The 24,382-nt window shown below is 44.7% G+C and overlaps 1 protein-coding gene across 4 annotated transcripts in view; it reads left to right on the top strand.

Moving 5' to 3' along the window:
* LOC139557128 (nuclear receptor coactivator 3-like) overlaps positions 1–24,382 on the top strand; it is a 124,156-nt gene that overhangs the window by 79,953 nt on the left and 19,821 nt on the right. For all 4 annotated transcript variants that reach the window (XM_071371513.1, XM_071371514.1, XM_071371517.1 and 1 more), the window contains 2 exons: positions 14,898–15,005; positions 15,784–15,944. In XM_071371513.1, coding sequence (XP_071227614.1) covers positions 14,917–15,005; positions 15,784–15,944 — 250 coding nt within the window. In that variant the 5' untranslated portion in view covers positions 14,898–14,916. The remainder of the gene's footprint in view (positions 1–14,897; positions 15,006–15,783; positions 15,945–24,382) is intronic.

The raw sequence follows: 24,382 nt of genomic DNA, 5'->3' as shown, positions 1-24,382 counted from the left end.
TGTAACGCTTTTACAACATACAGAAGTGCGCTGGTTATCAAGGGGTAAAGTATTGACACATTTTTTAAAATTGAGAGTTCAGCTTAAAGTTTTCTTTGCTGACTATAATTTTCACTTGTCTGACCGCTTGCATGATGATGAGTTACTCACACGACTGGCCTATCTGGGGGATTCAGAATGATCTGAATCTAGGATTACAGGGACTCTCTGCAACTATATTCTATGTGCTGGACAAAATTGAGGCTATGATTAAGAAGCTCTTCTCTGTCTACATTAACAAGGACAACACACAGGTCTTTCCATCATTGTCTGATTTTATGTGTGCAAATGAACTCAAGTTTACGGACAATGTCAAATGTGATACAGTGAAGCACCTGAGTGAGTTAGGTGCGCAATTACGCAGGTACTTTCCTGAAAATGATGACACAATCAACTGGATTCGTTATCCCTTCCATGCCCTGCCTCCAGTCCACTTACCGATATCTGAACAAGAGAGCAGTTCTGTGAAGATGGAATTTAATCAGAAGCCACTGCCAGATTTCTGGATTGGGCTGCGCTCAGAGTATCCTGCCTTGGCAAATCGCGCTGTTAAGACACGGATACCCTTTGCAACCATGTATCTATGTGAGATTGGATTCTCAGCCCTCACTAGCATGAATACTAAATACAGGCACAGACTGTGTTTTGAAAATAATTTAAGACTGAGACTCTCTCCAATACAACCAAACATTGCAGAGTTATGTGCATCATTTTGTATCCAAGATGGCGTAGCAGTGCAGACGTTGTTTGCCTTTCTCCTGTGTACATTTTGTATTTTTCATCTTTTTTGTATATATTTCAATATATTTTCAATCTCTTTTTCCATTTTTAAATTAAATATACCTTCCGGTAACCCGCCTCACTCAATGTTATACGGATCTGCTATTTTTAGACCATTTTTAGACCTTTGCCGGACGTCGGAGCAGACGCTTCTACTAACCCTGGCCTGCTGATTTTTATTTTTATTTTTTTTTACTCCGTGTCTCCCGCTTGCTAGCGTAGTAAAGACTACCTAGCAGCTTCCCTGTTTCATCTATTGCTGTTCACTGGACCCTATGATCACTTGGCTACATAGCTGATGTCTGCTGGACTGTTCATTAATCACGGTACTCCATATTGTTTATTTTTGTTTATCTGTTGGCCCCAGCCTCGAACTTAGGCCCTGTGTGTAGTTAACTGACCCTCTCTGCCCATTCATCGCCATTTTACCTGTTGTTATTGTCTTAGCTGATTAGCTGTTGTTGTCTTACCCGTTGTTGTCTTAGCTAACTCTCCCAATCAACACCTGTGATTGCTTTATGCCTCGCTTTATGTCTCTTTCTAATGTCAATATGCCTTGTATACTGTTGTTTAGGATAGTTATCATTGTTTTAATTCACTGCAGAGCCCCTAGTCCCACTCAACATGCCTCAGATACCTCTTTTGTCCTACCTCCCACACATGCGGTGACCTCACCCAGCATAACTAGTGCGTCCAGAGATGCAACCTCTCTTATCATCACTCAATGCCTAGGTTTAACTCCACTGTAGCCTGTTGTACCATACCCCTGTCTGTATATTATGCCTTGAATCTATCCTACCATGGCCAGAAATCTGCTCCTTTTATTCTCTGTCCCTAACGCACTAGACGACCAGTTTTGATTGCCTTTCACCGTACCCCGATCCTACTCCTCCTCTGTTCCTCGGGTGATGTGGAGGTTAACCCAGGCCCTGCGTGTCCCCAGGCGCTCTCATTTGTTACTTCCGGTTTGGAGCGAGCAGTCGCAATTCAGCTTCGCTCCGCTTCGCTCCACAGGTAGTTTTACCATTTTCATTTTCATTACAGTACAACGGTTTGATTTGTTTGATCTTAGCTAGCTACATAGCCGTCTTTGTATCAAAGATAATTGTGTAGTTATTGAGGTTCGCTAGCCAGCTAGCCAGCTATTTTTCGTCCGAACGTGACGTAACGTAGTCAACACTGCTAGCTAGCTAGCCAGCTAGCCACCGAATAGCCGCATAGCAGCATAGCAGCACTGGAGAAACGATTACATTACAACGGAATTACAACGGAACGACTTGATTAGTGTAGTGTTAGCTGGCTACATAGTTGTCTTTGCTATCTTTCTATCTAAGATAATTGTGTAGCTTAGAGTTGGTTAGAGTATTCGGTTAACTAGCCAGCTATTTTCGTCCGCCGCGCCGCGCTGCCGTCTCCTACCTAGTCAACACTGCTAGCTAACACTGCTAGCTAGCCAACTTCTACCGAATAGCAGCACTGTAGAAACTCACATTACAACTTACATTACAACGGAACGACTTGATTAGCGTAGTGTTAGCTAGCTACATAGTTGTCTTTGCTGTCCTTGTATCCAAGATAATTGTGTAGTTTTGAGAAATGTTCGAGGTTACCTAGCCAGCTACACGTTCAAACAAAGTCAACAACGCAGCCACTGCTAGCCAGCCTACTTCACCGCCAGCAGTACTATATCATTTTAGTCAATAAGATTTTATTTTATTTTTGCAACGTAAGCTTAACTTTCTGAACATTCGAGACGTGTAGTCCACTTGTCATTCTAATCTCCTTTGCATTAGCGTAGCCTCTTCTGTAGCCTGTCAACTATGTGTCTGTCTATCCCTCTTCTCTCCTCTCTGCACAGACCATACAAACGCTTCACACCGCGTGGCCGCTGCCATTCTAACCTGGTGGTTCCAGCGCGCACGACCCACGTGGAGTTCCAGGTCTCCGGCAGCCTCTGGAACTGCCGATCTGCGGCCAACAAGGCAGAGTTCATCTCAGCCTATGCGTCCCTCCAGTCCCTCGACTTCTTGGCACTGACGGAAACATGGATTACCACTGACAACACTGCTACTCCTACTGCTCTCGCCTCGTCTGCCCACGTGTTCTCGCACACCCCGAGAGCTTCTGGTCAGCGGGGCGGTGGCACTGGGATCCTCATCTCTCCCAAGTGGACATTCTCTCTTTCTCCCCTGACCCATCTGTCTATCGCCTCCTTTGAATTTCATGCTGTCACAGTTACCAGCCCTTTCAAGCTTAACATCCTTATCATTTATCGCCCTCCAGGTTCCCTTGGAGAGTTCATCAATGAGCTTGACGCCCTGATAAGTTCCTTTCCTGAGGATGGCTCACCTCTCACAGTTCTGGGTGACTTTAACCTCCCCACGTCTACCTTTGACTCATTCCTCTCTGCCTCCTTCTTTCCACTCCTCTCCTCTTTTGACCTCACCCTCTCACCTTCCCCCCCTACTCACAAGGCAGGCAATACGCTTGACCTCATCTTTACTAGATGCTGTTCTTCCACTAATCTCACTGCAACTCCCCTCCAAGTCTCCGACCACTACCTTGTATCCTTTTCCCTCTCGCTCTCATCTAACACTTCCCACACTGCCCCTACTCGGATGGTATCGCGCCGTCCCAACCTTCGCTCTCTCTCCCCCGCTACTCTCTCCTCTTCCATCCTATCATCTCTTCCCTCTGCTCAAACCTTCTCCAACCTATCTCCTGATTCTGCCTCCTCAACCCTCCTCTCCTCCCTTTCTGCATCCTTTGACTCTCTATGTCCCCTATCCTCCAGGCCGGCTCGGTCCTCCCCTCCTGCTCCGTGGCTCGACGACTCACTGCGAGCTCACAGAACAGGGCTCCGGGCAGCCGAGCGGAAATGGAGGAAAACTCGCCTCCCTGCGGACCTGGCATCCTTTCACTCCCTCCTCTCTACATTCTCCTCTTCTGTCTCTGCTGCTAAAGCCACTTTCTACCACTCTAAATTCCAAGCATCTGCCTCTAACCCTAGGAAGCTCTTTGCCACCTTCTCCTCCCTCCTGAATCCTCCTCCCCCTCCTCCCCCCTCCTCCCTCTCTGCGGATGACTTCGTCAACCATTTTGAAAAGAAGGTCGACGACATCCGATCCTCGTTTGCTAAGTCAAACGACACCGCTGGTTCTGCTCACACTGCCCTACCCTGTGCTTTGACCTCTTTCTCCCCTCTCTCTCCAGATGAAATCTCGCGTCTTGTGACGGCCGGCCGCCCATCAACCTGCCCGCTTGACCCTATCCCCTCCTCTCTTCTCCAGACCATTTCCGGAGACCTTCTCCCTTACCTCACCTCGCTCATCAACTCATCCTTGACCGCTGGCTACGTCCCTTCCGTCTTCAAGAGAGCGAGAGTTGCACCCCTTCTGAAAAAACCTACACTCGATCCCTCCGATGTCAACAACTACAGACCAGTATCCCTTCTTTCTTTTCTCTCCAAAACTCTTGAACGTGCCGTCCTTGGCCAGCTCTCCTGCTATCTCTCTCAGAATGACCTTCTTGATCCAAATCAGTCAGGTTTCAAGACTAGTCATTCAACTGAGACTGCTCTTCTCTGTGTCACGGAGGCGCTCCGCACTGCTAAAGCTAACTCTCTCTCCTCTGCTCTCATCCTTCTAGACCTATCGGCTGCCTTTGATACTGTGAACCATCAGATCCTCCTCTCCACCCTCTCCGAGCTGGGCATCTCCGGCGCGGCCCACGCTTGGATTGCGTCCTACCTGACAGGTCGCTCCTACCAGGTGGCGTGGCGAGAATCTGTCTCCGCACCACGTGCTCTCACCACTGGTGTCCCCCAGGGCTCTGTTCTAGGCCCTCTCCTATTCTCGCTATACACCAAGTCACTTGGCTCTGTCATATCCTCACATGGTCTCTCCTATCATTGCTATGCAGACGACACACAATTAATCTTCTCCTTTCCCCCCTCTGATAACCAGGTGGCGAATCGCATCTCTGCATGTCTGGCAGACATATCAGTGTGGATGACGGATCACCACCTCAAGCTGAACCTCGGCAAGACGGAGCTGCTCTTCCTCCCGGGGAAGGACTGCCCGTTCCATGATCTCGCCATCACGGTTGACAACTCCATTGTGTCCTCCTCCCAGAGTGCTAAGAACCTTGGCGTGATCCTGGACAACACCCTGTCGTTCTCAACTCACATCAAGGCGGTGACCCGTTCCTGTAGGTTCATGCTCTACAACATTCGCAGAGTACGACCCTGCCTCACACAGGAAGCGGCGCAGGTCCTAATCCAGGCACTTGTCATCTCCCGTCTGGATTACTGCAACTCGCTGTTGGCTGGGCTCCCTGCCTGTGCCATTAAACCCCTACAACTCATCCAGAACGCCGCAGCCCGTCTGGTGTTCAACCTTCCCAAGTTCTCTCACGTCACCCCGCTCCTCCGCTCTCTCCACTGGCTTCCAGTTGAAGCTCGCATCCGCTACAAGACCATGGTGCTTGCCTACGGAGCTGTGAGGGGAACGGCACCTCCGTACCTTCAGGCTCTGATCAGGCCCTACACCCAAACAAGGGCACTGCGTTCATCCACCTCTGGCCTGCTCGCCTCCCTACCTCTGAGGAAGTACAGTTCCCGCTCAGCCCAGTCAAAACTGTTCGCTGCTCTGGCACCCCAATGGTGGAACAAACTCCCTCACGACGCCAGGTCAGCGGAGTCAATCACCACCTTCCGGAGACACCTGAAACCCCACCTCTTTAAGGAATACCTAGGATAGGATAAAGTAATCCTTCTAACCCCCCCCCTTCCCCTTAAAAGACTGAGATGCACTATTGTAAAGTGGTTGTTCCACTGGATATCATAAGGTGAATGCACCAATTTGTAAGTCGCTCTGGATAAGAGCGTCTGCTAAATGACTTAAATGTAATGTAAATGTAATTTGTTGACTTCTGTAACCGTAAAAGCCTTGGTTTCATGCATGTTAACATCAGAAGCCTCCTCCCTAAGTTTGTTTTACTCACTGCTTTAGCACACTCCGCCAACCCTGATGTCCTTGCCGTGTCTGAATCCTGGCTTAGGAAGGCCACCAAAAATTTAGATTTCCATCCCCAACTACAACATTTTCTGTCAAGATAGAACTGCCAAAGGGGGAGGAGTTGCAGAAAAAAACTCTGAAAAAAAATTGTCGACCTCCACCAGTCTGGTTCATCCTTGGGAGCAATTTCCAAACGCCTGAAGGTACCACGTTCATCTGTACAAACAATAGTACGCAAGTATAAACACCATGGGACGACGCAGCCATCATACCGCTCAGGAACGCGTTCTGTCTCCTAGAGATGAGCGTACTTTGGTGAAAAAAGTGCAAATCAATCCCAGAACAACAGCAAAGGACATTGTGAAGATGCTGGAGGAAACAAGTACAAAAGTATCTATATCCACAGTAAAACGAGTTAACCTGACATAACCTGAAATGCCGCTCAGCAAGGAAGAAGCCACTGCTCCAAAACCGCCATAAAAAAGCCAGACTACAGTTTGCAACTGCACATGGGGACAAAGATTGTACTTTTTGGAGAAATGTCCTCTGATCTGCTGAAACAAAAATAGAACTGTTTGGCCATAATGACCATAGTTATGTTTGGAGGAAAATGGGGGAGGCTTGCAAGCCGAAGAACACCACCCCAACCATGAAGCACATGGGTGGCAGCATCATGTTGTGGGGGTGCTTTTCTGCAGGAGTGCCTGGTGCACTTCACAAAATGGATGGCATCATGAGGAAGAAAAATGATGTGGATATATTGAAGCAACATCTCAAGACATTAGTTAGGAAGTTAAAGCTTGGTCACAAATGGGTCTTCCAAATGGACAATGACCCCAAGCATTCTTCCAAAGTTGTGGCAAATGGCTTAAGGACAACAAAGTCAAGGTATTGGAGTGGCGATCATAAAGCCCTGACCTCAATCCTATAGAAAATTTGTGGGCAGAACTGAAAAAGTGTGTGCGAGCAAGGAGGCCTACAAACCTGACTCAGGTACACCAGCTCTGTCAGGAGGAATGGGCCAAAATTCGCCCAACTTATTGTGGGAAGCTTGTTGAAGGCTACCCGAAACGTTTGACCCAAGTTAAACAATTTAAAGGCAATGCTACCAAATACTAATTGAGTGTATGTAAACTTCTGACCCGCTGGGAATGTGATGAAAGAAATGAAAGCTGAAATAAATCATTCTCTCTACTATTATTCTGACATTTCACATTCTTAAAATAAAGGGGTGATCACAACTGACCTAAAACAGAGAATTTTTCCTAAGATTAAATGTCAGGAATTGTGAAAAACTGAGTTTAAATGTATTTGGCATAGGTGTATGTAAACTTCCGACTTCAACTGTATCTTCAGAGTTCGTTCTGTTAGGTGACCTAAACTGGGATATGCTTAATACCCCGGCAATCCTACAATCTAAGCTAGATGCTCTCAATCTCAGACAAATTATCAAGGAACCCACCAGGTACAACCCTAAATCCGTAAACATGGGCACCCTCATAGATATTATCCTGACCAACTTGCCCTCCAAATACACCTCTGCTGTTTTCAATCAGGATCTCAGCGATCACTGCCTCATTGCCTGCATCCGCTATGGGTCCACGGTCAAACGACCACCCCTAAAACACTTCCGCGAGCAGGCCTTTCTAATCGACCTGGCCCGGGTATCCTGGAAGGATATTGACCTCATCCCGTCAGTAGAGGATGCCTGGTAGTTCTTTAAAAGTAATTTCCTCACCATCTTAAATAAGCATGCCCCTTTCAAAAAATGTGGAACTAAGAACAGATATAGCCCTTGGTTCACTCCAGACTTGACTGCCCTCGACCAGCACAAAAACATCCTGTTGCGGACTGCACTAGCATCGAATAGTCCCCGCGATATGCAACTTTTCAGGGAAGTCAGGAACCAATACACTCAGTCAGTTAGGAAAGCACAGGCTAGCTATTTCAAGCAGAAATGTGCATCCTGTAGATCTAACTCTAAAAAGTTTTGGGACACTGTAAAGTCCATGGAGAATAAGAGCACCTCCTCCCAGCTGCACACTGCACTGAGGCTAGGAAACACTTTCACCACCGATAAATCCACGATAATCGAGAATTTCAATAAGCATTTCTCTACGGCTGGCCATGCTTTCCTCCTGGCTACCCCTACCCCGGCCAACAGCTCCGCACCCCCCGCAGCTACTTGCCCAAGCCTCCCCAGCTTCTCCTTCACCCAAATCCAGATAGCAGATGTTCTGAAAGAGCTGCAAAACCTGGACCGTACAAATCAGCTGGGTTAGACAATCTGGATCCTCTCGTTCTAAAATTATCCGCCGCCATTGTTGCAACCCCTATTACCAGTCTGTTCAACCTCTCTTTCGTATCGTCCAAGATCTCTAAAGATTGGAAAGCTGCCACGGTCATCCCCCTCTTCAAAGGGGGTGACACTCTAGACCCAAACTGTTACAGACCTATATTCATCCTGCCCTGCCTTTCTAGTCTTCGAAAGCCAAGTTAACAAACAGATCCTCAGCCACGCTCAAGGTACTAAACGATATCATAACCGCCATTGATAAAAGACATTACTGTGCAGCCGTCTTCATCGACCTGGCCAAGGCTTTCGACTCTGTCAATCACCGTATTCTTATCGGCAGACTCAACAGCCTTGTTTTCTCAAATGACTGCCTCGCCTGGTTCACCAACTACTTCTCAGATAGAGTTCAGTGTGTCAAATCGGAGGGCCTGTTGTCCGGACCTCTGGCAGTCTCAATGGGGGTACCACAGGGTTAAATTCTCGGGCCGACTCTTTTCTCTGTATATATCAATTATGTCGCTCTTGCTGCGGGTGATTCCCTGATCCACCTCTACGCAGACGACACCATTCTTTATACATCTGGCCCTTCTTTGGACACTGTGTTAACGATATACAGAAAATAAGGTACTTACTTTGATTGGAACGCACACAAGTTATTATTTGTAAGGATAACAACAATGAAGGCAATGCGAGCGCCAGCCAGAAAATGTGCCAGGGGAAAAAGTTTGTGCTAGACTGGGCAAATGTCTGCATACTTGATCAGGGGAAACACTGGGGAGGTGCTTGGGCTTTCATCGAAGAGAGAAGCTTGTCTGGTTCAGTAAATCCTCAAACATAAATTGTCCGCAACAGTGAAATGGGATAGTTCATTGTCAATTCATGAGGAGGTGGAACACACCTCAATTCAAATTGTTGTTAGAAAAGAAACATTGTTAGAAAATAATTTCAAATTGACAGCGCAGGTTAACTGTCCTGTTGCGTAACAATCAGTGAGGGCATTCTGACATCACGCACTTAAAAAAAACTCACGCTGGGGCCATTCGAGATATTTGGAACTCAAGCGTGAAAGGTTAAGCAATAGGGGCCCATCCTTTAAAAAGAGCACATGGTGTCACCTACAGTACAGAACCAGATTCGCAGCCAACATAATTTCTAACGTTTTGACCTCGGTTGTACTGCCTCATTATTAAAAAAAACTTTCTGAAAAATATATATAAATAAATCTTGCATATCTTAATTTCTTCCCACAATTAACGATTAATGTGCATAATAATATAAGCACTTCTACGAAGGATCGTTACCTATAACAAGGATTGGCAGTAGAAATTCCAAAATATTGTCAACAGATGTGGGATGCATACACTCACTCACCCCACCCCTCTCAAACAAACACCTCTGCCCCTTTCTCCCCTTCCACCCATAGATCAACCTACAGATTTAATTAACCAATATCTAGTCCTAGCTAATGGCGCTCGGATAAACCCCTTCCCCCAACACCCACACGCTGGTCCTCTGTTGAGACCCATCTTCCCAAGCACCTCTGTGCCGGCAGGGCCACAATAATATTCCCCCTCTCTGATTGTCTGAGTGTGACTCCCTCCCCATGGGTTACTGCAGCCAGTGTTTCCAGCACTGCCACTACCTGGGTGGGGTATTCCACCGGAATTCCAACTGGCTAGGTACGAGGACGTCAAGGTTCTCATTAGATGCTTTGAGAAAACCCATCCGGAGGCTTTGGCTTTTGGACCTACCCTGCCAGGCAGGCTCAGATTATTGAGGGGACGATGTGGCTTTAGTTGGTCTCTGACCACCTTCATCTGTCTGTCATGGCTGCGTAGGCTACTTGCAGTAGGCCTATAAAACAAATAAAACTTCTCCTTAGTGGTTGGGTCACTCAGGTGGTTGTCTAGGATGTAGGGTTGGCACCGTTCCATCATGATAGGACAAAAATAAACAAACTATATATTTTTATTTGAAATATATAGTTGCAAAAGCAACCATTTTCCTTACTCGTTCACTTAACAACTCATCACACTTTTCTAGTCACAAAAAACACACAGGCACCCCATCTTCCTACACACCCGCACTCTCCTCGCATATACACCCTTGCATACTCACATACTGTGCCTTTTATGTCCTCTGTGTTTTTTTTTCTACTTTGTTGATTCCTGCCAAATTTCGGACATTGGGTACTTTTGTGTTCCAGTTCCTTGTATTTCGGGATTTATTATTTCATGTCCTATTTTTTATCTATCTATATACAGTGGGGCAAAAAAAGTATTTAGTCAGCCACCAATTGTGCAAGTTCTCCCACTTAAAAAGATGAGAGAGGCCTGTAATTTTCATCATAGGTATACTTCAAATATGACAGAAAGATTTGAAAATCCAGAAAATCACATTGTAGGATTTTTAATGAATTTATTTGCAAATGATGGTGGAAAATAAGTATTTTGTCAATAACAAAAGTTTATCTCAATACTTTGTTATATACCCTTTGTTGACAATGACAGAGGTCAAACGTTTTCTGTAAGTCTTCACAAGGTTTTCACACACTGTTGCTGGTATTTTGGCCCATTCCTCCATGCAGATCTCCTCTAGAGCAGTGATGTTTTGGGGCTGTTGCTGGGCAACACAGACTTTCAACTCCCTCCAAAGGTTTTCTATGGGGTTGAGATCTGGAGACTGGCTAGGCCACTCCAGGACCTTGAAATGCTTCTTACGAAGCCACTTCTTCGTTGCCCGTGCGGTGTGTTTGGGATCATTGTCATGCTGAAAGACCCAGCCACGTTTCACCTTCAATGCCCTTGCTGATGGAAGGAGGTTTTCACTCAAAATCTCACGATACATGGCCCCATTCATTCTGTCCTTTACACGGATCAGTCGTCCTGGTCCCTTTGCAGAAAAACAGCCCCAAAGCATGATGTTTCCACCCCCATGCTTCACAGTAGGTATGGTGTTCTTTGGATGCAACTCAGCATTCTTTGTCCTCCAAACGCGACGAGTTGAGTTTTTACCAAAAAGTTATTTTGGTTTCATCTGACCATATGACATTCTCCCAATCTTCTTCTGGATCATCCAAATGCTCTCTAGCAAACTTCAGACGGGCCTGGACATGTACTGGCTTAAGCAGGGGGACACGTCTGGCACTGCAGGATTTGAGTCCCTGGCGGCGTAGTGTGTTACTGATGGTAGGCTTTGTTACTTTGGTCCCAGCTCTCTGCAGGTCATTCACTAGGTGTGGTTCTGGGATTTTTGCTCACCGTTCTTGTGATCATTTTGACCACACGGGGTGAGATCTTGCGTGGAGCCCCAGATCGAGGGAGATTATCAGTGGTCTTGTATGTCTTCCATTTCCTAGGAATTGCTCCCACAGTTGATTTCTTCAAACCAAGCTGCTTACCTATTGCAGATTCAGTCTTCCCAGCCTGGTGCAGGTCTACAATTTTGTTTCTGGTGTCCTTTGACAGCTCTTTGGTCTTGGCCATAGTGGAGTTTGGAGTGTGACTGTTTGAGGTTGTGGACAGGTGTCTTTTATACTGATAACAAGTTCAAACAGGTGCCATTAATACAGGTAACGAGTGGAGGACAGAGGAGGCTCTTAAAGAAGTTACAGGTCTGTGAAAGCCAGAAATCTTGCTTGTTTGTAGGTGACCAAATACTTATTTTCCACCATAATTTGCAAATAAATTCATTAAACATCCTACAATGTGATTTTCTGGATTTATTTTTCTCATTTTGTCTGTCATAGTTGAAGTGTACCTATGATGAAAATTACAGGCCTCTCTCATCTTTTAAGTGGGAGAACTTGCACAATTGGTGGCTGACTAAATACTTTTTTGCCCCACTGTATATATATAAATACTATAAAAAATAAAAAAAATGATACAAATTATTATTTTATTGTGTTTAGATTTTTGGGGGGGCAAACGGAAGTGGGCAGAATATTAATTTAAAAAACTGAGTTTAACCTTGAACTCTCATGTGGGAGACCTCCCGGCCCACATGCCAGTAACTACAGTAGGAGGATGTGGAACGGATGAACGACAGACAGAGGAAATATGGAGGGAGGCTCACTCGGAGAGAGAGGTGGACGACAACTTCATCAACGTTTACTTACACTCAATGTAGCTCTCTGGAGTCGTGGCCTGTTTCTCCCAAAATCGTCCACCCCTTCCCATCCCACCCTCTCTTCCCCCCTGTACCATACCCATTAACCCCCACAGCCCCCCTGCTTCCCAGTGTGCCACCAGGCCCCAGTGTCTTTGGTGTGTAATTGACTTTACTCCCTGCACTGCTCTGGAAGAGCGGGTGGATGGCTGGCTCACGCCACACTGGAGGTGACCCATTTCCCTGGGGCATTCAGCAGCCCTCCTAATCAGTCATCCTCTGGGGCCGCCTCATTCACTGCAATTAGAACGCTGGAGCCATCTCTCTCTCCCCCTTTCTCTCTCTCGGTCTCTTTCTCTCTCTCTTTGAGAACTCTATCAATAGGCAGGCATGCAGGCAGGCAGGCATGATCAGGATTGGTGGAAGAGGGCTTCAGTGAAACCCTTCCTTTAGCTCTAGTTCTAAGCGCCTCTGAGCTCTCCACCGCCTCTCTTTAATCCCTCCCCCTTTCCTCTCCACCTCCCAGACAGACAGACAGACAGATAGGAAAGCAGGTAGGAGAAGGGAAGGATTGACAGGGATGGATAGATTGAAGGAAACACGTATGGGAGGGAGGGAGGGAGAGAGAGGAAGAGATCGAGGGAGGGACTGAGTGAGCGTCTTCTAAACAAAGCTGCTTGTGAAATCCTCTAGAGTGAAACCTTTTTTTGCACATAATCACGTGTTTCCCTACATACAGAGCTACAGTATGATGCTTCCCAATTAAGGTCAATGTTGTTGTCTGGAGTGGAAACCAATATAGTACTGAGGGAGGAGCATCACACCACCTTCCAGCATCATGGAGCTCCATTGGGTGCTTTTTCATTTCACATTCGTACATCATCAGTTTTTCTCTTATGTCAGTCGCTGATAGTCACTCAATTAGCCCATGTCAGCTAAAATGTTTTAGATGGGTAAGTTAGTTTAGCGGCCCGCTATCTAAACTTGTAGTAGGCTTAATCATGGAATTACCGACCGGGGGGCCCCCATTGATTTTGTTTGTCACTCTCACTCAGATATCATATTTAAAACTGGAAAAAATGTCTCTCCACCACATGACAAAATGTGTAGAATTGCAGGATATTAACAACAACAAAAATATGTCTCTCCGCTGTCAAGAGGGGGGTTGCTCAAATGTTTTGCTGGCAAGGTGGGCGGGTATGGATGTGGGTACGCAGACCCGCAAGCCACTGCGGCCCCTAATTATGAGTTCAGCCATTTCTTTCTGGCCTCCACCCCATCAAAGTTGCCCATCCCTGACTTAGGTGATGTTGTCAGACCAGCAGGCATGATCGAATGAATAGGCAGGGTAGAACGTCTGTTCGCAAGCCATTTTAGTGGGCTATCTTTAGAACGTTGCGTGCACTATTTGGCACAGCTGGGATGACGTGGCAATGAACGCACTCTTTTTGTCACGCCAATCGAATGTCCTTGAAATGATTGGAATTGAAATCCAAGTGATTGATAAACATTACTGCTAAGGAATATTACAAAAAATATCTGTTAAACAAATGGATAGAATTATAGAATGGCAACACTGTTGCTTTGCCTCTGGTGGCTTGCTTTTCTATTCAGTAGAGGCTTCATGCATGTCGGTCAGAGGGTAACCATGCAATCAATGGAATAAAAATGATGCTCTTGCTGGGAAGGTTAAGAAGGGCACTGGAGTGTGGTTCTCCTCCTGATCGTGCACTGCATCCCTCCTTTTCTTCTCTATCTCTCTCTCTCCTCCATCTCCCTTCCACGCCTTCTCTCACTCTCTTCCCGCTCTGCCTCTTGCTCCCTCCCCTTCACTACACGTTTCCCTCCCCCTCTCTGCTTCCCTCTCTCCTCTCCTCTGTTTCCACTGCTTGGGACTCCCTAAAAACACACCACTTTGACACAAGTGACTTTTCGTAGCCTTAACCTAATTCTCCTGACCTGCTGTATCGGAGCGGTGTGCTTTTAGGTGATCGCCACTGATCTCACTCTCTATCCTCTTGCTCTCATCCTACCCCGCCCATGTCCCCTCCCTTTCTCTGTCTCTTTCCCTCCCTCCTACCTTTCTCCAGCGTCACTGGTAAATAAATGGACCAATCAGCGTGGACTTCATGCTGCCAGCTTCTCCTTTCCTCACTTCTCTCCCCCCCCCCCCCCCCCCCGCCCCTCTCCACCTTAGACAGCCTACATTCCTGTAGACCGAGTGAGATGCATTGTAGGAGACAGACTGCTGTCTAACAGGGTTAGTCGTGCAGCGTGTCTAACTGTCAGAGACACTGCTAATCCGTGTGTGTCTGCGTGTGTGCGCGAGGTCATACACACACTCTACCCTGAGAGGAGGAGGCAGACGATGCAATATAGATTTTTCATATTGTGCCAATAGTGTGATTTGCATAAAATAAGCTTAAGAGTACCCTTGAGGTTGGATAATTAGCATAAAGCTTCTCCTTCGCGTCTGTGTGTGTCTCCCTCTGAGTTTGACTATTATCCACAGCCATAAGGATAGATGTGTTTATATATGGAGGTTTCCACACCTTCTCGTTTCTTCCCCACCCAGTTACATTAATAACATCTTATTGACCGTCCCTCCCATTATCTGACCTGTGGCTAAGCGTGTGTGTTTGTCCTGTCCCTGTCAGGTGCTGATATGTGTACACGATGAGCGGACTGGGGGACAACTCCATGGAGCCTCTGAGCTCGGAAAACCGAAAACGCAAGCTCTCCACCTGCGACACGCCCAGTCTGGGGTGAGTAGGGGGCTGGCGTGAGGCCATGTGATGGGGGGATTTGGGGATTTTCTTCTTTATTTATGTTTTTTTTTAAACATACAAGTGCAAATCTATTTTGTCAAGTCAGATACATTTTTGTTCGCACATTTTATGAATCAACTTCCAATTTTACATTAAAACAGGGTGTAGTCTTTTTAATGTAGCCTACTGTAAGTCAACCCTGGTTTCTGAATCTGGAGATCTCTAGTAGCTGTAATCACTTACATTAAAGGTATCTAGTCTACACTACAGTTTGAACCAGTTTACAACCGGTTTCACAATATTTGACCATTTTAATTATTGGCTGGGATATTGGCTGGGATATTGAGCTCAACATTGACCTGTTGGAAATCGGTTTCTTTTTAAATACTCTGAAAATGCATCCTCAAAGTCAAGACAGGTAGACTGTATGTATGTATGTATGTATGAGAGAATTAATGCATACATTCATACCTGAACTAGAGAATGGTGGTTACGCGGAATGAGCCACATGCCCCAGAATGCTATATTGTAAATAACACAGAGACTGCTCAGATTCGCTAACCATGGACATGTAACAACAAGTTATTTGGAAATAGGCCAACTTCCTTGAAACGTTTTGCAATGGAAAACAAAAACAAGTATTTTTTATTGGACAGTTTCAGTTAGCCCCTCCCTGTTTCAGTCCATTTTCTTGTGTTTGTTTTATCAGGGTTGTATTCAATGGTAAATAACATTGGTGAATACCGGTAGTAAAACACAGTGTCACCCCCTGTAGGTGTGAGCGAAGGCGGCGGGAGCAGGAGAGTAAATACATTGAGGAGCTGGCCGAACTGATCTCTGCCAATCTCAGTGACATCGACAGCTTCAACGTCAAGCCAGACAAGTGTGCTATCCTCAAGGAGACTGTGCGCCAGATCAGACAGATCAAGGAGCAGGGTAAGTAGACACACACACACACACACACACTGCAGTGGTGGCTAACCCATTAGTAATGTCTATCACTTTCAAATCAAATCACATTTTATTTGTCACATGCGTGTACACCTTACAGTGAAATGCTTACTTGCAAGCCCTTAACCAACAATGCAACAACAAAAAAAGTAAAAAAAATACAAATAATTAAAGAGCAGCAGTGAAATAACAGTAGCGAGGCTATATACAGGGGGTACCGGTACAGAGTCAATGTGCGGGGGCACAGGTTAGTCGAGGTAATTGAGGTAATATTTTTGTAATTTTGTAATTTTTATTTGGATCCCCATTAGCTAATGCCATAACGCTAGCTAATCTTCCTGGGGTCCATCACCAATTATCAAGAAATTACAAACAACCACTATCAAGACTTCACAAACATTCAACAAGTAGACAATACAGATAATTAAAATACCTGACAGGAAACACATTTATCATTCAGTTGATACTTTCTATTTCCTGTCCAGTCATATGGTCTATCACATTAGATGTTCTTTTATTTGTTTCTTGAAGGTGGATTTACTTTTTGCCTGAGAAATATGGATTGGTAAAAAGTTCCATTCAGCTATAGCTCGATATAAAACTGTAGATTTAAGGCAATTTGTCCTTGGCTTGAGTTGTTTTAGCTGCCCTGAATTTGCCTGTCTGGTTTGGTGGTTATGCGTGTTGCTAGTATGTACTAATTGGACTGAAAAATACTGTGGTTTTTCGAAAAATATAACATTCCTAAAGAAAATCAGAATACTAGATAGTAATTTGTTTTTAACGTGAAACCATGAGAGATTCTGATGCATTTTAATAATATTCATTTGTTTAGAGCAATGAAGAGATAATCTGGCAGCCCTGTTTTGAGCCATTTGGAGCTTTTTTATATCTTTCTTTGCTGCAGATGACCGTATAACTGGACAGTACTCTAAGTGTGATAGGACCAGGGATTGAATCACCTGATTCAGAGTGCTAGATGTTACATACTCTGAACATTTTCTTGTAACAGCAATTCCTTTACCCATCTTAATAACAATATTATCTATGTGTTTTGACCATGATAAAGCTGCGTCCAACATGACGCCTAGTATTATATATTTTTTTCCACTTGCTCTATATGTATTCAATTCATCGACAAATTCAATTGGGAGTCATCAGCAAGCATATATCTTGAACCAAATACAATACATTTAGTTTTAGAAATGTTCAACACCAATTTGTTCATATCAACCCACCCAGACATCATTCTTAGTTCACTGATCAGTACATCTGTTAGCTCATTACATTCTGATGCTGCACTATACATTGTAGTCATCAGCATACATGACCACTCTTGCTTTGTTCATTACTGAAGGTAAAACATTAGTAAAGATAGAGTAGAGCAGTGGGCCTAGGCAGCTTCCTTGAGGAACACCACAATGTATATCTTTACTATTTGAAAAGCTACCATTAAGGAAGACGTTTTGCCTTCTCCTGGATAGATAGCTTTCCATCCAGGATAGAGCTGCATCCTTAAAACCATAACATTTGAGTTTTCCTAGTAACAGTTCCTGATCAATTACATCAAAAGCAGCACTGAAATCCAGCAACACTGCACCAACTAACTTCCTATCATCCATACTCTTTAACCAATCATTTGTCGTTTGTGCTAAGGCCGTACTCGTAGAAAGCCCTTCTTTATATGCATACTGGAAACGCGTTAACAGACCATTACATGAGAAATAATCCTTGATTTGTACAGATACATTTTTTTCCAATAATTTACTTAACACTGGCAGCAAGCTTATATGACGACTATTAGGACCAGTGAATGCAGATTTTTTTATCCTTAGGTAGTGGAATAACCTTTGACTCTTTCCAGACTTCTGGGCACACCCCCATACATCAAGCACTTATTAAAAATGTGAGAGATTGGTGTAGATATTTGGTTAGCTGTAACTCTAAGTATTTTGGTGTCTAGATGATCTGTTCCAGGTGACTTGTCATCCGAAAGAGACAACAGCATCCTTTCTACTTCTTCCCTTTCTACTTGATGAAATTCAAACATGCAAACATGCATCCTTCATGATACAATATTTTATAAGGGTATATGACATGGAGACATCACTTGGAATCAAAGCATTCCTCAACTTGTCCACTTTGCCTGTAAAATATTCATGAAAGTAGTTTGCGATGTCGTGTGGTTTTGTAATAAATATACCCTCCGATTCAACAAAAGAGGCGGACATGTTTGAATTCCTACCCATAATAGTGTTCAACGTTCTCCACAGCTTTTTCCCATCAACCTTCACTTCATCAATGTTGTGCTGATAGAATCCCTTCTTCTTTTCTTTGTTTAGCTTGGACACAAGATTTCTTAATTTACAATAACTTTGCTTATCAAAAAAAGTACCAGATTTATCTGCTACTTTTTTGGCATCATAACGTTGAATCATTACATTTCTCAGCTCATCATCAATCCATGGGGCACCATTTGACCTCACAGTGCATTTTCTTAAAGGGGCGTGCTTATCAACTATACTCAGAAATAATTTCATAAACAAATTTAGTGGCATTTCAGGATCATGCATACTACACACCTCTAACCATTGCACATTCTTAATCTTATCCACAAATGATTCCTGATTGAACCCTCTGTACGTGTAGGTATAGTTAAAGTCACTATGCATAGATAATAAACAGAGAGTAGCAGCAGCGTAAAAGAGGGGGGGGGGGGGGGGGACAATGCAAATAGTCTGGGTAGCCATTTGATTAGGTGTTCTGGAGTCTTATGGCTTGGGGGTAGAAGCTGTTAACCTTTCTGGTGCAGGCGTTCTGCTAGCGACCCACCTCGACAACACATCCGGTGAAATTGCAGAGCGCCAAATTCAAAATACAGAAATAGTCATAATAAACATTCATAAAAATACAAGTGTTATACATCGGCTTAAAGATGAACTTCTTGTTAATCCAGCCGCTTTGTCAGATTTCAAAAAGGCTTTACGGCAAAAGCATACCATACAATTATCTGAGGACAGCGCCCCGCTTACAAAAGCATACAAACATTTTCCAACCAAGTAAAGGAGTCACGAAAGTCAGAAATAGCGATAAAATTAATCACTTACCATTGAAGATCTTCATCTGGTTGCAGCTACACAATAAATGTTTGTTTGATAAAGTCCCTCTTTATATCCCAAAAACAACTGTTTTGTTGGCGCGTTTTGTTCAGTAATCCACTGGCTCAAAGGCGGTCAAAACATGCATACGAATACTTCCTAATAGTACCGGTAAAGTTCGTCGAAACATGTCAAACGATGTTTATAATTTATTCTCAGGTTGTCAATTGCCTAAATTGTCGATAATATTTCAACCGGACAATAGCGTATTCAATAGAAAGGAAAAACAACGAAGGGTGCGCACTCGGTCACACACGCAAACCAGCTCTGCATGATTCTACAGTCCACTGACAGAAAGGTCTCATTCTTCTTCATTTTTCAGAAAACAAGCCTGAAACAATGTCTAAAGACTGTAGACATCTAGTGAAAGCCATAGGAACTGCAATCTGGGTCCTAACCTATTAGATACTCTATAGGCATTCAATTGAAAATACCCACATCAAAAGAAAATCCTCACATTTCTGCCTGCCATATCAGTTCTGTTATACTCACAGACATTATTTGAACAGTTTTGGAAACTTTAGAGTGTTTTCTATCCAAATTGTATGCATATCCTAGCTTCTGGGCCTGAGTAACAGGCAGTTTACTTTGGGCACGCTTCTCATCCAGACGTCGAAATACTGCCCCCAAGCCATAAGAAGTTTTAAGAAGCCTTTTGGACCTAGACTTGGTGCTCCAGCACCGCTTGCTGTGCGGTAGCAGAGAGAACAGTCTATGACTAGGGAGGGCCTTCCTCTGACACCGCCTGGTATAGAGGTCCTGGATGGCAGGAAGCTTGGCCCCGGTGACTACCCTTTGTAGTGCCTTGCGGTCGGAGGCCGAGCAGTTGCCATACCAGGCAGTGATGCAACCAGTCAGGATGCTCTCGATGGTGCAGCTGTAGAACTTTTTGAGGATCTGAGGACCCGTGCCAAATCTTTTCAGTCTCCTGAGGGGGAATAGGCTTTGTCATCCCCTCTTCACGACTGTCTTGCTGTGTTTGGACTTTCACTGACTACACAGTACCACTGCTAGACATGGCTATCTCAGAACCAGTACTGTGGCTATGTCAGAAATGGCACCCTATTCCCTATGTAGTGTACTGCTTTTGGTCAGCGCATGTGGACTGGACTAATACTAAAACCATCACCACTACTTCTATCATGTCACCTGAAATCTGTGGCTCCCAATGTTGTGAGTGCATGTAAAGCCTTTGGAGTGTTGTTGGCCTTGATGGTAGCCTTGCAGATGTGAACATTGCACTGGAGTAGCACTGGAGTAGCACTGGAGTAGCACTGGAAAGCCAGCTGGGCTATGAGGGAGGCAGTAAGAGCTGATAGTGTAGAGCAAGTCTGTAAGAGGGCTGGAGCCCTGGCTGTGTCTTTCCCCCAGAGCAGCTGGGCCTGAGGAGTGGAAAGGAAAGGAGAGGGGAGGGGAGGGGAGGGGAGAAGAGACAGAGGGAGAAGCTCAATTGCATACTCCTCGCGTCCTCTCTCCTCTCCTCGCCTCCTTCTCAAAACCCATTGGATGAGAAAGCCAGAGGTCCCTTCCCTCTGACCTTCTCCTCCAATGGGTTTCGAGAAGGAGGCGAGGAGAGAGGACGTGAGGAGTATTCAATTGAGTCTCCCTAGAGAGCTGTACAGATCTCACACACGTGTCTCTCTCCCAGGGCCCAGGTGCACTGAGCCACAGAGCATCCATCACTCATACATCTCCCACTTTATTTCACAGCCTTCGCTGTTGGTGTTTGTTTGGGGGAACTTTGGCACGGCATTATGTGCATGTCATTGGCTGTGTCTGTCTCTATGTGTATGACAGCAACTGTGGTTGTGTAACTGTTGTTACAGGTAATAAAAGTGAACTGCTCAGTCTCAGTTATAATTCTCTATTGTACTGCATAATAGGCCGTCCTTGTAAATAAGAATTTCTTAGCTGACTTTCCTAGTTAAATAAAGGTTAAATAAAAAAATAAAAAACATTTCATAAGTCGCATACCTCCACTGCACTACTTTGACAAGCATCAGTAGGGATTAAGAAGTGAGTATACGCAATGCCCACTGAAAAACAAGTGTTTATACCTGCGTATACCCTCCACTACACCACTGGCCCTTTGTGTTTTACAAAAAGTGCACTCTACATGAGTGCAGTGGTATTACGGTTGCTGTCCTTTCAGAATCACCAACCTGTCACACACTGAAGACCTATAGGTTCACCACTGTACTAACCTGTCTCACACTGAAGGCCTATAGGTTCACCACTGTACTAACCTGTCTCACACTGAAGACCTATAGGTTCACCACTGTACTAACCTGTCACACACTGAAGACCTATAGGTTCACCACTGTACTAACCTGTCACACACTGAAGACCTATAGGTTCACCACTGTACTAACCTGTCACACACTGAAGACCTATAGGTTCACCACTGTACTAACCTGTCACACACTGAAGACCTATAGGTTCACCACTGTACTAACCTGTCACACACTGAATACCTATATGTTCACCACTGTACTAACCTGTCTCACACTGAAGGCCTATAGGTTCACCACTGTACTAACCTGTCTCACACTGAAGACCTATAGGTTCACTACTGTACTAACCTGTCTCACACTGAAGACCTATAGGTTCTCCACTGTACTAACCTGTCACACTGAAGACCTATAGGTTCACCACTGTACTAACCTGTCTCACACTGAAGGCCTATAGGTTCACTACTGTACTAACCTGTCTCACACTGAAGGCCTATAGGTTCACCACTGTACTAACCTGTCTCACACTGAAGACCTATAGGTTCACCACTGTACTAACCTGTCACACACTGAAGACCTATAGGTTCACCACTGTACTAACCTGTCTCACACTGAAGGCCTATAGGTTCACCACTGTACTAACCTGTCTCACACTGAAGACCTATAGGTTCACCACTTACTAACCTGTCACACACTGAAGGCCTATAGGTTCACCACTGTACTAACCTGTCACACACTGAAGACCTATAGGTTCACCACTGTACCAACCTGTCACACACTGAAGACCTATAGGTTCACCACTGTACTAACCTGTCACACACTGAAGGCCTATAGGTTCACCACAGTACTAACCTGTCACATACTGAAGGCCTATATGTTCTCCACTGTACTAACCTGTCACACACTGAAGACCTATAGGTTCACCACTGTACTAACCTGTCACACACTGAAGACCTATAGGTTCACCACTGTACTAACCTGTCTCACACTGAAGACCTATAGGTTCACCACTGTACTAACCTGTCTCACACTGAAGGCCTATAGGTTCACCACTGTACTAACCTGTCTCACACTGAAGACCTATAGGTTCACCACTGTACTAACCTGTCACACACTGAAGACCTATAGGTTCACCACTGTCACACACTGAAGACCTATAGGTTCACCACTGTACTAACCTGTCACACACTGAAGACCTATAGGTTCACCACTGTACTAACCTGTCACACACTGAAGACCTATAGGTTCACCACTGTACTAACCTGTCACACACTGAAGACCTATAGGTTCACCACTGTACTAACCTGTCTCACACTGAAGACCTATAGGTTCACCACTTACTAACCTGTCACACACTGAAGGCCTATAGGTTCACCACTGTACTAACCTGTCACACACTGAAGACCTATAGGTTCACCACTGTACTAACCTGTCACACACTGAAGACCTATAGGTTCACCACTGTACTAACCTGTCACACACTGAAGGCCTATAGGTTCACCACAGTACTAACCTGTCACATACTGAAGGCCTATATGTTCTCCACTGTACTAACCTGTCACACACTGAAGGCCTATAGGTTCACCACTGTACTAACCTGTCACACACTGAAGGCCTATAGGTTCTCCACTGTACTAACCTGTCACACACTGAAGACCTATAGGTTCACCACTGTACTAACCTGTCACACACTGAAGGCCTATAGGTTCACCACTGTACTAACCTGTCACACACTGAAGACCTATAGGTTCACCACTGTACTAACCTGTCACACACTGAAGGCCTATATGTTCTCCACTGTACTAACCTGTCACACACTGAAGGCCTATAGGTTCACCACTGTACTAACCTGTCACACACTGAAGGCCTATAGGTTCACCACTGTACTAACCTGTCACACACTGAAGACCTATAGGTTCACCACTGTACTAACCTGTCACACACTGAAGACCTATAGGTTCACCACTGTACTAACCTGTCTCACACTGAAGACCTATAGGTTCACCACTGTACTAACCTGTCTCACACTGAAGGCCTATAGGTTCTCCACTGTACTAACCTGTCACACTGAAGACCTATAGGTTCACCACTGTACTAACCTGTCACACACTGAAGACCTATAGGTTCACCACTGTACTAACCTGTCACACACTGAAGGCCTATAGGTTCACCACAGTACTAACCTGTCACATACTGAAGGCCTATATGTTCTCCACTGTACTAACCTGTCACACACTGAAGGCCTATAGGTTCACCACTGTACTAACCTGTCACACACTGAAGGCCTATAGGTTCACCACTGTACTAACCTGTCACACACTGAAGGTCTATAGGTTCACCACTGTACTAACCTGTCACACACTGAAGGCCTATAGGTTCACCACTGTACTAACCTGTCACACTGAAGGCCTATAGGTTCACTACTGTATTAACCTGTCACACACTGAATACCTATAGGTTCACCACTGTACTAACCTGTCACACACTGAAGACCTATAGGTTCTCCACTGTACTAACTAGAGGTCGACCGATTATGATTTTTCAATACCGATACCGATTATTGGAAGACCAAAAAAGCCGATACCAATTAATCGGCCGATTTTTTTATTTGTTTATTTGTAATAATGACAATTACAACAATACTGAATGAACACTTATTTTAACTTAATATAATACATCAATAAAATCAATTTAGCCTCAAGTAAATAATGAAACATGTTCAATTTGGTTTAAATAATGCAAAAACAAAGTGTTGGAGAAGAAAGTAAAAGTGCAATATGTGCTATGTAAGAAAGATAACGTTTAAGTTCCTTGCTCAGAACATGAGAACATATGAAAGCTGGTGGTTCCTTTTAACATGAGTTTTCAATATTCCCAGGTAAGAAGTTTTAGGTTGTAGTTATTATAGGAATTATAGGACTATTTCCCTCTATACCATTTGTATTTCATTAACCTTTGACTATTGGATGTTCTTATAGGCACTTTAGTATTGCAAGTGTAACAGTATAGCCTCCGTACCTCTCCTCGCTCCTCC

The sequence above is a fragment of the Salvelinus alpinus genome, chromosome 28 (genome assembly GCF_045679555.1).
Source record: "Salvelinus alpinus chromosome 28, SLU_Salpinus.1, whole genome shotgun sequence".
Classification (NCBI taxonomy): Eukaryota; Metazoa; Chordata; class Actinopteri; order Salmoniformes; family Salmonidae; genus Salvelinus; species Salvelinus alpinus.
Note: the sequence above shows the minus strand (reverse complement) of the source record. Positions and strands in the feature narration are given on the sequence as shown.